Source organism: Myotis yumanensis, unplaced genomic scaffold (genome assembly GCF_028538775.1).
Source record: "Myotis yumanensis isolate MYYU_CA2020_CCGP unplaced genomic scaffold, mMyoYum1.0.hap1 SCAF_4, whole genome shotgun sequence".
NCBI lineage: Eukaryota > Metazoa > Chordata > Mammalia > Chiroptera > Vespertilionidae > Myotis > Myotis yumanensis.
Window position 1 is genome coordinate 32,164,249 of NW_027223755.1, and position 13,205 is coordinate 32,177,453.

Genomic DNA, 13,205 nt, shown 5'->3' on the forward strand with positions numbered 1-13,205 from the left:
ACAGTTCCTCATGTTGTGGTGACCCCCAACCATAAAATTATTTTTGTTGCTACTTCATAACTGTAATTTTGCTACTGTTATGAGTTGTAATGTAAATATCTGATATGCAGGATGTATTTTCATTGTTACAAATTGAACATAATTAAAGCATAGTGATTAATCACAAAAAAAATATGTAATTATGTGTTTTCCGATGGTCTTAGGTGACCCCTGTGAAAGGGTCGTTCGACCCCCAAAGGGTGGCGACCCACAGGTTGAGAACCGCTAGTGTAGGGGATGACGCTACAACCAACTGAGCCACCTGGCCAAGACACAGCATAATCTTAGCATAAATCTCCATTTTTACTTTCCCTGGGCTGAGTTATTTATCTTGAATGTATTCTGAGGTTCCTTTCCTTTTTAAAACACTCACTTGGCTTGTACTCTTTGTCTTATAGTCTCTCTCCTTCTGTTCTGATTGCTGAGGCTCTTTTAGATTATGTTTCTTAATTTGATCTCAAGCAGCCTTTAGTTTTCTTTTACTAGAGCTCATTTAGCATCCTTCTGTTTTATTCACAAGGCCTTTTATCATACTCACTCTAGTACCTGAAGATGCACAAAACCTAACCTTGTGCTCAAAAGCGAATGATTTTAAAGGACTGTTGACAAGTAAAATCCAGTACAGGTGATTTTACAAGTGAGTGCAGATGGTTTTGTCAACATCCTTGAGGAAGAAATTCAAAGGCTTTAGAGAGAGATGCATATTCAGAAAGAGTCCGAGAAACCAATAATAAGGTTGTATAACAAAACTGTGAATTTAATGATTAAAGATTTTTCATGAGTTTTTTTGACTGTAGACTTCTTTTTGCTTTACTGATTTCAGAGCTTAACTCCTGAAAAAAGGATATAGCTCTACTCTTTATTAGCGTGCTTTAAGCTTTTCATTACCTCCCCATCTAAAGGTCTTAGATACACACTAGCATTTCTAAAGGATTTGACCTAGAAAAAAAAATCCATAGCATTTTTCTTGAAAGTACTTATTCTCTCCAGCTATTAATCTCTATCTTGTTACAACTTAAAGTCTTAGGAATGGAGTTTTTTTCACATGTAATCTCAAAGTTTACACCTATTTGCATGTAGTATCTTTTAGACATTCATTATTTCGTTCAACAGATTTATAGGTCAGCGGTTGGCACTGGAGAGACAGAAATAATAAAATGACCACACAGATATATGTAAAATGACATCTGTGACAGGGGCCTTACTGATGTTATGATAACTGATAATATGGTCAGAAAAGACTTGCATGAGAAAGTGATGCTTGAGTCAGAATCATAAAGTCAAAGTTAACTAGGCAATGAAGGCAGAAAGAAAGGACCCTCCCACGTAGTATAGACCAAGGTGTCTTGGTGGGAAAGAGCGTGTCTGGTATAAAGAGATGAGTTTGAACCCTATTTATTTCTATTATGATATACAGACAGTCCTTGGGTTACGTGGGACTCATCACCAACTCCCATTTATTTATAAAAAAAAAAAGTTCCGTCATTTCGATGTATGTACATACGTGCTTTATGTTTTTTATTATTTATTTACCACAAGTAAAGTTCAAGAATTGTTATCTTTCTTTAAAATTTTTTTTACTGTTTCACTTCATTACTGCTGTGTATGTGCTCCATGTGAGTGACGTAGGTGCTTATGTAGGTGGGGAACGTTCCGACTTACGGCGAAAATCGCGTTACATCGCGCCATCGGAACGGATCTCCGATGTAACCCGAGGACCTACTGTAGTAACTTTTTAAAAAACATTTTTATTGATTTCAGAGAGGAAGGGAGAGGGAGAGAGAGATAGAAACATCAATGATGAGAGAACCATTGATTGGCTGCCTCTTGCAAGCCCCCGACTGGGGATCGAGCCCGCAACCCGGGCGTGTGCCCTTGAGACCAGAATAGAACCCAGGACCCTTCAGTCCATAGGCCAACGTTCTATCCACTGAGCCAGACCAGCTAGGGATAATAACTTTTGAGTAAGAGATAAATGATGTATGAAACTGTTGGTCTTGTAGACAGGTGCATTCTAAACCTATTTTTAATATACTACCTTTTGACTTCACCTCGTGAACACTATTTAATTACATAGATAGTAATGCTGTCTGTAAAGTTATTTTCTGAAAGTGATTTTAAATTTTATAGTCTTGTATGTTGCCATTCAATTGTTACTATTTGAGCTACATGTTCTACTTGTAGATACTAAATTCTTTAGTAACCCTATGTGGTAGGACTTATTAGCCACAATTTACAGATAAGGAATGTGAGCTCTAGAAAAGTTGCCTAAGACAATACAGTTATAGACATTTGGAGCTATTATTTAAATCTAGATCCGATTTCAGATCTTTTATCATTCTAGTTTCCCTGTGTATACCAGTTTACTCATAAAGTGTGATGCTTATAATTGAGCACTATAGTCTGTTCCATATTAGGAAATTTTCATATCCTAATTTTCATATCCCTTTTTATAGATACTATATTTTCATGAATGTAGCTTAAAACAATGAAACTTTTTGATCACTGTTAAGGCATAGTTTAAAGTTTATGGATTAGAGGTAACCTCAATTTCAACCTATAGGACAGTGATGGCGAACCTATGACACACGTGTCAGAGATGACACACGTGTCAGAGATGACACACTAACTCATTTTTTTGGTTGATTTTTCTTTGTTAAATGGCATTTAAATATATAAAATAAATATCAAAAATATAAGTCTTTGTTTTACTATGGTTGCAAATATCAAAAAATTTCTATATGTGACACAGCACCAGAGTTAAGTTAGGATTTTTCAAAATGCTGACACGCCGAGCTCAAAAGGTTCGCAATCACTGCTATAGGAGTTATTGCAGGTGAGAAGCACTAACAATTATAGAAATTAAACTAAATTTTGCAGTATGGTTTTAGAAGCATGAGTAGTTATGGTGAGAAGAACACTACTTTTGCATTGTAAAAACTTGGCTTTGGTTCCATCTTTCCCACTTAGCAAAGCAAGCAATGACCAGAAGTTACTTTTCTGTAACTATTAAATGTTAAGACTATAGCTGCCAAGCTTGATGAGGTTTTGTGATTCTAAGTTTTTATTCTGATCATGATTTTAGTAGGATAAAATATGAAAAAATAAGATGCAAATAAAGCTTGATTTTACTTTTCATTTTCAGTTCTGCGTAAGTTAACTGTTAATGGATTTGTGGAACCTCATAAGAATATGGAGGTGATGGTAAGTGGAAGAAGTAACTGATTTTTTGTGTTACTTTGTGAAAATGCTTAGTAGTATCCTGAAAACTTTGAAGCCTGTTCTTTTTACTTAGCATTCATTTAAATGTATTTACTATATGACAAGGTAGTGTTTTTTTAAAACCATTTTGTGTGTTAATTATACTTTTAGACTTGTGGTTTGTTTTCACTACATCAAAGCAGCTATTATATGAAGGAGAGGAAATAGGCCTAAGTTAGTTCTCAAGATGACATGATACATTGAGAGTGTTCATTTGAATCTCAATTCAAGTGAACTATGAATTTGATTGCTACTATAATAATACCAGTTGTGTCGTAGTTATTTATATTCTTGATATTTTCCTTTGTCTGTTTTTGTATATTTAAAATGATTTTTTTTCTCCTTTTAACACTTATACATTCTCTTTCCAATCAATTAAGAAATATGTATATTAGAGGGGAAAACCTCATTGGTAAGCCTAAGTTGTGATGTATATTTATTATTACTATAGTGTCATCTACTTCTCTGTATGCAAAAATATTAGTTTTCACATATGAGTTTAGGTCAGCTAAAGTATTGCTTTCTGTGGATTGCTTTGGGGGGGCGGAGGTACACAAATTTTTGCAAAATTTTGCAAAAATTGGGTCTTTGGGTCTACTCAGCCATTTTATTTTATTTTATTTTATTTATTTTATTTTACTTTATTTCATTTCATATTGGTTTTGTACTGTCCGAGGTTTTAGGTATACATTGGGGGGTCGGGTCTTAGGACTTAATCCCTTTGGATAAGGGGGGCTTACTGTAATACTTTCTTGTATAAGACTTGTTTTTAATAGTGGAGTATTTTTTACTTACTTAATTTTAACTTTTTAAGATGATTTGGTAAGTTTTAGTATCCCTGAAAAAGCATAAGGTAAATGTTTATTACAGAATAAATTGAGACACTTTAAAAAATTATTTTCTAGGGTTTTTTACATGGAATATTTGACCGTTTGAAACAATTTCTGGAATGCAGTAAGTACTTCCATGATAGTACTTTTTACTGTAGAATCCTTATTCCTTAATAGCTCCTGCTCTGCACTTGCAAATCTGGAGAGAGGCTAAAATCTTGTGTCTTGATAATTAATTCTCTGAAGTTAAATAGGAATCTCAGCTTTGTTTTCATACACAAGTCTTGTCTTATATTGAGGAAACCTTTTTAAAAAAATTCTATTCTGTGTTCATTCCTTCTGTATTTCTACTGCAGACATCCACAATACTTACACATTTAATAGATATTCATTGTGTAGATTCTGTGCAGATGTTATTTAGACTTCTTAAAGATTCTATTGCTTTTAGTATATTTTACATATAAATTTTCTTAAATTGTACTTTCATTTTGTAAATCCCTTGTTCATTTACTTTCATTGGCTTACCTTTAGGACCCTTTCTAATCCACTACCCCACAAAAATAATTTTATCATTTATATTTGTGTTGTATTATACTGGTGGTCTGTTAGTTATCCTTTTCTCTTCCCTATAACTGTAAGCATCTTTGCTTAGGATGCACACACATACGTATACATATCCTGTATGCACACACAGGTATGTATATCCTGTATGTGTATTTTTTTGTTGGTGTAAATCCTCACCCGAGGATAACTTTCCATTGATTTTTAGAGAGAGTGGAAGGGAGGGGGAGAGACAGAGAGAAAGAAACATCTGTGTAAGAAAGACACATTGATTGGTTGCCTCCCGCATGTGCCCAGATCAGAGCCAGGGATTGAGCCTGCAACTAAGGTATGTGCCCTTGACCAGAGTCAAACTTGGGACCTTAAGTCCACGATCCGATGCTCTATCCACTCAGCCAAACTGGCTAGGGCTTGTATGTGTGTATTTTTGAGGACTTACTAACCTGAGAAGATATCTTAGTGTACTCAACTTTAGGGAGTTACTGATTTTTTTCATGTCAGTCTTTTCAGTTTAGTAAAAACATTGTTGAGTCTATTGCCAGTCACTGTTCTGGGTACTGTGCATGCAAAGATGAATAAGAGAGTTCATATAATGTAGTTTATTTTTCTAAAAATGGTGGGGTTTTTTTTGGCCACTCCATGGGGGAAGCAGAAGAGAATTAGATGAGCAGAGTAGTTAATGGGCTGATTGACATTATTCTGAATATACAAAAATTTATTATTTGCCAGGGAAATTATCAGAAAAAAATGGTTAGAGATATAGGAAAAATAATGAGTATGTGCTAATTTTTGAGTGCTTTGCTTTTACTTAATGCTGCTTCACAAGTATTTCAACTATGACTAATTTAGATCTTGAAAATGGGACTCATGATTCATGTATAAAATTGTTACCCCTTTACTTTAAAATGGGTTTAGTTTGTATTTTAGAATTAATTTTGTGAAATACAGCACTGAGGATTACTGTGTCTTTTAAGTGCAAATCTTGGTATTGCTTTATAAAAACTTTGTTTTTTAGAGTCGAGAGTGCACAATAATGAATTCTTAATGCAAAATACCTAAAAATACATGACAATATTTTTCCTAAAAGTGTATTCATTGTCTTAGTTGTGAATTTATAGATTATAAACTTGTACTAATATTTGAAATGTATTTTTAACAGGTAGAAATGTAGATACAGATACTGTATTTAGAGATAAACTGGAAAAGACCATTATTCTTTTTACTAAAGTGGTAAGTTTTCTTTTTATCTTAATTGTGTTTTTCAAATAAAATATACATATGAACATTTAGTAAGAAAAGTTTATGTTTTTGTAATCATACATTTTGACTTTAGTGTTTAGTGACTTATTTTCTGTTTATAGGAAAATTGAGGAGAAAAACACCTTTCTATCTTGAAGCCTATAATAATTAAATTTATATACCATAAATTATACTGAATGACTCACCTTGTTGTAAAAACTCTATTTTTTATAAAATATTAGAGAAGTTGATTCCTCTAAAGCTCATTATTCTCAGATCCATTGGAAAAAGCAGAGATAAGATAGTGCAGCTGAGCAGGATGTAGATAAAATGTAGAAGGCAATATAATATTAGGAAGTCAAATGACTGATTAGCATCATATTGAACATCTATTGAGCTCTCCTATATAATAAAAGCCTAATATGCTAAGTGTCCAGTCGTCCGTTCAACCAAAGTATAATATGCTAATGATATGCTAAGGCTTCTCAACCGCTTGTTATGACATACACTGACCACCAGGGGATGGATGCTCCGACCGGCAGGTTAGCTTGCTGCTGGGGTCTGGCCGTTAGGGATTGAGAGAGATGGGCCGGACATGCCCTGGAGCCCTCCCACTGTCCCTCCACTGCTGGCTAACCTCCCGCATCCCTCCCCGGCCCCGATCGTGCACCAGTGGGGTCCCTCAGCCTGGCCTGCACCCTCTCGAAATCTGGGCTGAGGCACCCCTCCCTGAGTGCTCAGATTTTGTGCACTGGACCTCTATTCCATTATAAAGCTTCTCAGAGTCTTTCCCTTATTGATTTTTGCAGCCATTGGTGGTCATGGCCTAGATTCGTTTGATGAGGGGTTACAAAATGATGGCATTCTATGATTCCCTTTACATTTATTAGCTGGAATCCTATCTAATAAAAGCATAGTATGCAAATTGTCCCCTCAATGGGGAGTTTGACCAGGAGTTTGACCGGGGGCGGGGCCGGCCAGGGGAAGGGAGGGAGTACTTGGCCAGCAGCCGCTAGCCTCTAGGGACCCTACCAATGTGCAAATTTTGTGCTCTGGGCCTCTAGTTCTTCTATAAAGAAGAAATCTCCCTCATCAACTATTTAATGCATCAAAATATAGTTCATGTAAGAAACACAGGAAAATTTTTTTGCTTTTATTTGTTATAACAAGTCCTCGAATAATGTCATTTTGTTCAGTGTTGTCTCATTTATATGATGAGATGCTGCAGCTTAACTCTTGTTTTTATCAGTTAACCTATGGTAAAATGGGTTTTGTTATTTGTTATTTCTCAGAACCTGTATTGATGATCTTAAGTCAGGACTAACTACTTTTTATTATTATTTTTTTAAAATATATTTTATTGATTTTTTACAGAGAGGAAGGGAGAGGGATAGAGAGGTAGAAACATAGATGAGAGAGAAACATCAATCAGCTGCCTCCTGCACACTCCCTACTGGGTATGTGCCTGCAGCCAAGGTACATGCCCTTGACCAGAATCGAACCCGGGACCCTTGAGTCCACAGGCCAACGCTCTATCCACTAAGCCAAACAGGTCAGGGCTTAACTGTACTTTTTAAAGGCCTGTTTTGTATATACTTACTCCTTTTGTATTATATTTAGCCATTATTATTATTTTTTTTATATTTAGCCATTATTAACAAATTAAGTATGAATTAGGCCTATTTTGAACTCTATACTAGAAATAATAGAAAGTTCTAATTATGAGATATCTGATATAATCCACATTATATGATGCAACTCAGGAAGTATATTATGTGTGCGACATATATATTACATGTGAAACTGCATGAGTTGTACTTATGGATGATTATATGCCTATATTAATTTGGGAAAAATATATTTTAATTTTCTTTATAGCTTTTGGACTTTTTGGATCAGCATCCCTTTTCATTTACTCCTCTAATTCAGAGATCTCTGGAATTTTCTGTAAGCTATGTATTTACAGAAGTTGGTGAAGGGGTTACATTTGAACGATTCATTGTCCAATGCATGAATCTGATTAAGATGATTGTCAAAAATTATGCTTATAAGCCATCCAAAAATTTTGAAGGTAATGCTTTACAGGTAGTTTTACTTTTTCATTTTCTTATTGTAATTGAAGTGTGAAATAAATGCTACTTTTATGTAATTTCTTTGAATTTATGAAGTCTGAAAAATAAAATGTTGCTGCAACATGAAATAGAGATAAGAATTAGAGTCTTATGTGAATGCCAGCTTTAAAAAAAACCATACAATGCATTTAGTAAACTGTCTTTGTAGTACAATAGAAGATCAGTGGAAGCCCAGGGACTTTAAGATTAAAGTACTACAGTAACCACTGCAGCTCATGTTGTAGGCTGTATTTATTAGTATAATTAAAAATTTTCTCTGACTTTATTTTATAAGAGGTTGCTTCCAGATAGGCTATGCTATATGTTATATTACTTAGAATTCATCATGTGTATGTGTACCAAGATGAGGAAATCTTGTAGGGGAGAGTGAGAAACAAGTCACTTCAGTGTGGTGTGATAATATAGCATGATAGTGCACAAGCTATAGTGGTAACAAGAAGGAAGACTCGTGTGAACAGAAGAAAGAGTGTCTTTGTGGTTTGTCCATAATGAAAATGAAAATTTATATACCACTGTATCTTTTCCCCTAAGGGTGTATTTTAAAATTTGGTATATAATCCTACTTGGGTAGAATTTTGTCTGTACAATTAACTTGGAAATTTATTTTTCTAGATAGCAGCCCTGAAACCCTTGAAGCTCATAAGATTAAGATGGCATTCTTCACATATCCCACTTTGACAGAGATTTGTAGAAGATTAGTCTCTCATTATTTTCTGTTAACTGAAGAAGAATTGACAATGTGGGAAGAAGACCCAGAAGGCTTTAGTAAGAATCAGTTCTTTAGTTTTCCCATGGCTTTTCTCCCCTTTTCATAAGTAGATACCATCTATTTAATTATAGGTATAGATTGTTTTTTAATACTGTATACCACTTTTGATCTGAGAGTCTTGGTTTTTAATGAATGAGTTGTTCAAATATATAGAATTTTTCTCCAGAAAGAGAGTTTTTAAATTTTTAGGTATTATGGATGTATCATGTAGTTTGAAACAAAATATAAAATTAACTGCCTGTCAGTTTCTCCTTTGTGATTCATTCCATTATTTTTTTTAGAAATATTTACTCCAGAAAGAAATTTGGAGATGAAAATTTCTGAATTGCTGAATAGGTTACCTATTTAAATTTTAATTTTAAATTAGTTTTTTGATGATTAAAATATTTTTGATCATCAAAGTTATTACAATGTGAAATTTATAGATCTTTTTGTCTGTTTGAATTTTAATAGTAGATCAAGAGGATAAATCTGTCAAGATCCTTGCTTAGAAAATCGAGGAATTGAGTACTTAATCAAGTATCTATGTGTGAATTACTTTAGTTATGGTCAGACATAGGCTAGATTTTAGCCTCTACTGATCTCTTTGGCTGAGTGCCTTTGTGTAGTTATACACATAAGTTTCCTAATATTTTAAGAATGTCTTAAACATTTTGGAAGACTTTCTTTGTCATTTAAAACAATTTTAGTTCATAAAAATATGACTACACTGTACAGTGCATTCCTTTTTGTTTTTGCCTTTTCTCTTAGCTAAAATCTTAATGTTTCATATTGCCTTTTTTATGTACAATATATAATATTATAACATGTAACACTGAATCCCCATATTTTTTAAAGTCCCTGAAGTATTTTACTTTAAATGTAGGACATTTATGGAAAATATCACTAATTCTTTTTACTTGTAAAACATGATTATTGTACCAAATGAAATGATTCTTAGGGTTGTAGTGATAGTTTATCAGGTGATATTAGATATTCTGGAAGGGAAAAGTACTTTGAGCTTTCCTCTGTACAGAATTTTTTAAAATATATTTTTATTGATTTCAGAGAGGAAGGAAGAGGGAGAGAGAGATAGAAACGTCCATGATGAGAGAGAATCATTGATTGGCTGCCTCCTGCAAGTCCCCCACTGGGGATCGAGCCCACACCCAGGCACGTGCCCTTGACCGGAATTGAACCTGGGACCCTTCAGTTCACAGGCCGATGCTCTCTTCACTGAGCCAAACTGGCCAGAGCCAGAATTTTAATGAAAGTGAGAGAATACTTATGGATGAAAGCACTTGATAGGTGACTGTAATGTACACAGATATAATCTGTAGCTTCTAGTAAAGAAATCTGTTAGACCTTGTGTCCCCAAGGGTTTGCTTTCAGTGTTATGTTTAAAACAATTCACAGAAATATTAAACTCGTATTATTTAAAATCTTTGTTTTCCAAACTGAGATTTTTGAAACATCATTATTGCATTTCTGGAGAGCATTATTTGTCATATTTTAATTGCAGCAGTGGAAGAAACAGGAGGGGATTCTTGGAAATACAGTTTGAGGGTAAGTGTTGATTGAAAGAAAAATTGATAGGGAAAAGCTTAATACTTCTATTAACTGGTAGTAGAGAACGAAACTTTTTTGAAGATTCCAAGCATTAAGTGGGACAGATAAGAAGGTATTCATAATTATAATAATCTATATTTGAGAGTGTTGCTGGTGGGAATGGGGTTTTTGTGATGTCACAAAGAAAAGCATTTCCAGGGACTCACAGAGAGGATGAGATTTGGTGTCAAGCTTTATTTGTGGTACAAAATCAAAGGAGTGCCTCAACCATGTGGATCTAATAGCCACCTGGGGCTCCCAAGGAATTTGAAACAGAAACCTGGGGACTGCCTTTGCCTTGTTGAAGACGAGCTTGGACTTTTTCCATGGCTGGACGGAGAGAGATGGGACATTGGGAAGCCAGGAGGCGAACTCTGTTGATATTACATCATAAATAAACCGCCTTGCCACATCACAATCTGCATCCTTGATAGCTTTTCTTGAGCTCTCATGGAAGAGCTGTTTCTCACTGACAACAAGAAGAAAGTACTTAGTAAAGTGATGAACTTTAATCTGAAAAATCTATTTTTGGTTAAATTGGCAGTATGCAAACTTAATTTTTCTTCACTTTGCAGTCAGATTGATTGGGAAATAGTTGTCATGGCAGAATTACGAGGTCTTTTTTAAAGTGAAAGCTATCTTTTTTTGGCTATAATCATTTTATATTTCCTCTGAAGTATTTCAGTAATTGTAAAACTTCTGTTGGTATGTTATTTCTCTTACCATCTGGTGTAATTGATTTCAGAGACCAGTCCATTGCTTTTAGTTATAGAATGCTTTTTAAACATGCATTTATTGCCTGGCCAGTGTGGCTCAGTGGTTGAACATCAATCTATTAAGCAGGAGGTTATGGTTTGATTCCTGGTCAGGGCACATGTCCAGGTTTGGGCTCAATACCCATGTGTGGATGTGCAGGAGGCAGCCAATTGATGATTCTCTCTAATCATTGATGTTTTTCTCTCTCTCCCTCTCCTTCCTCATTGAAATCCATTAAAAAAAGTTAAACATAAATTTATTGATATGGCCAACATTTGAGGAAAATTTATCTAATGTGGTCTTTGAACTATTCTTATTATAAAGACTTGTGTTTACATAATTTCCAGTTATTTTTCTAAAAATGTATATTGTATTAGTTTCATAAACTTACATAGAAAATTACAAAGATTGTAAATCAGACAAATTATTAGTGCTTTAAAATTTTTTAAAAATTTTATTTACTTATTTTAAAGAAAGGAAGGGAGAAATGTCGATTTGTTGTTTCACGTATTTATGCATTCATTTATTTTAGTTCTTGAATGAGCCGTGATTGGAGATCGAAACCAAAACCTTGTCATATCAGGGCAATGCTCTAACCAATTGAGCTATCTGGCCAGGCCTAGCTAGTGCTTTCAAATATTTTAAATAATTTTCTGCTTTAATATTACTTAAACTTTCTTTTAAGAAAAAATTCATATTAAAATATAGTATAATATTATGAACCCTCTGAGTCCAAAACCTAGTTTATCAGTTATCCAACTCATGGATAGACTTGTTTCATATAAATACATCTTCCCTCCCCAATTGGATTATTTTGAAGCAAATATCTGAGATGACACTCATTCCATCTGTCATTTTAGTGTTTATATGTGTGTGTGATTCTTTAACATAAAGCACAATGCTGTCAACATTTAATTATAATTTTCTCATCTTATGAAACATCTAGTGATTTAGTACTTTAAGAATCAAAATGAATCATTCATATTATGTAGCTAACACTGTGACTTCTGCTAACGTTTGTATTTAAAGAAATACTACTCTGGTGAATTGAACTCATGAATTGTTGGTTTATGCCATTGTTAAGAAAATATATAATTTATAATACATTAATTCCTGTACAGTCATTTTATAGTACTGAATCTTTAATGTGGCTCCAGATTACTTTTTTAATTTAAAGATTATTAATTACAAATGTAAATTATTTCCTCTGTGTAGTTTTATATTTTTGAGTGCATACTGCTAAATGATTGAAATAGTGAAATAAACTTTCTATATGTTATGAATTATTATAATTTATAAATTATAAATTATAAAAAATATTAATCTACTTTTTTAAAGAAACACTAAGAATTGGAAACCACTGAGAGGTTTAGGATCTTAAGAATGACTACTCTTTGCTTTATTTTAGAATTAATCAGTTTAATATACCATTGTTTTTGTTAAAAAATTTTTTCCTCTTCAGCCTTGCACTGAAGTACTATTTATAGATATATTCCATGAATATAATCAGACTCTTACTCCTGTACTTCTAGAAATGATGCAAAGACTTCAAGGTGAGGTATACTTTTGATACTTTGATATATCTATTGGTTAATGTTTAATTAAAATAGTTTGCGAGTACCTACTATGTGCAGTGCCTAATTTCCTAAGTCATATAAAGATAGGAACTTGAGAAAAACCAAATGTGTTCTTTTCTGAAGGGTGGTCTCTGGGATAGAGAACAAGTGTGGACAATTCACAAAAGGAGGCCTTGGATAGGCCTTGAATATGATAGATTTTGCTATTGTAAACCTAACAACAAAAGCAAAATTGCAGGCAATTAAGTTTATTGCTTGGGGAAATAGTCCATTTGAAGCATGTTGTGACAAGTAGTGTGAGAAAAGGTTAAAATAATAAATGTTAGCCTCAGAATGGTGGCCGTGGGAATTGGGAGAAGGTATTGGATTTAAAAGAGAATGATGAGACCTGGAGATTATAGACTAAGTGAAATAAGCCAGTCAGAGAAAGACAAATGCCATATGATCTCACTTA

General features: G+C 33.8%; 1 protein-coding gene across 4 annotated transcripts in view; it reads left to right on the forward strand.

The window, feature by feature from the left end:
* The window catches only part of IPO11 (importin 11), a 128,516-nt gene that overhangs the window by 29,086 nt on the left and 86,225 nt on the right, over nucleotides 1-13,205 (forward strand). For all 4 annotated transcript variants that reach the window (XR_011471166.1, XM_070412044.1, XM_070412046.1 and 1 more), the window contains exons 7-13: nucleotides 3,185-3,243; nucleotides 4,206-4,254; nucleotides 5,851-5,921; nucleotides 7,809-8,001; nucleotides 8,675-8,827; nucleotides 10,333-10,376; nucleotides 12,637-12,727. Coding sequence is in view for 3 of the 4 variants with exons in the window: in XM_070412044.1 (XP_070268145.1) it covers nucleotides 3,185-3,243; nucleotides 4,206-4,254; nucleotides 5,851-5,921; nucleotides 7,809-8,001; nucleotides 8,675-8,827; nucleotides 10,333-10,376; nucleotides 12,637-12,727 (660 nt within the window). In the remaining variant the exon portion in view is untranslated. The remainder of the gene's footprint in view (nucleotides 1-3,184; nucleotides 3,244-4,205; nucleotides 4,255-5,850; nucleotides 5,922-7,808; nucleotides 8,002-8,674; nucleotides 8,828-10,332; nucleotides 10,377-12,636; nucleotides 12,728-13,205) is intronic.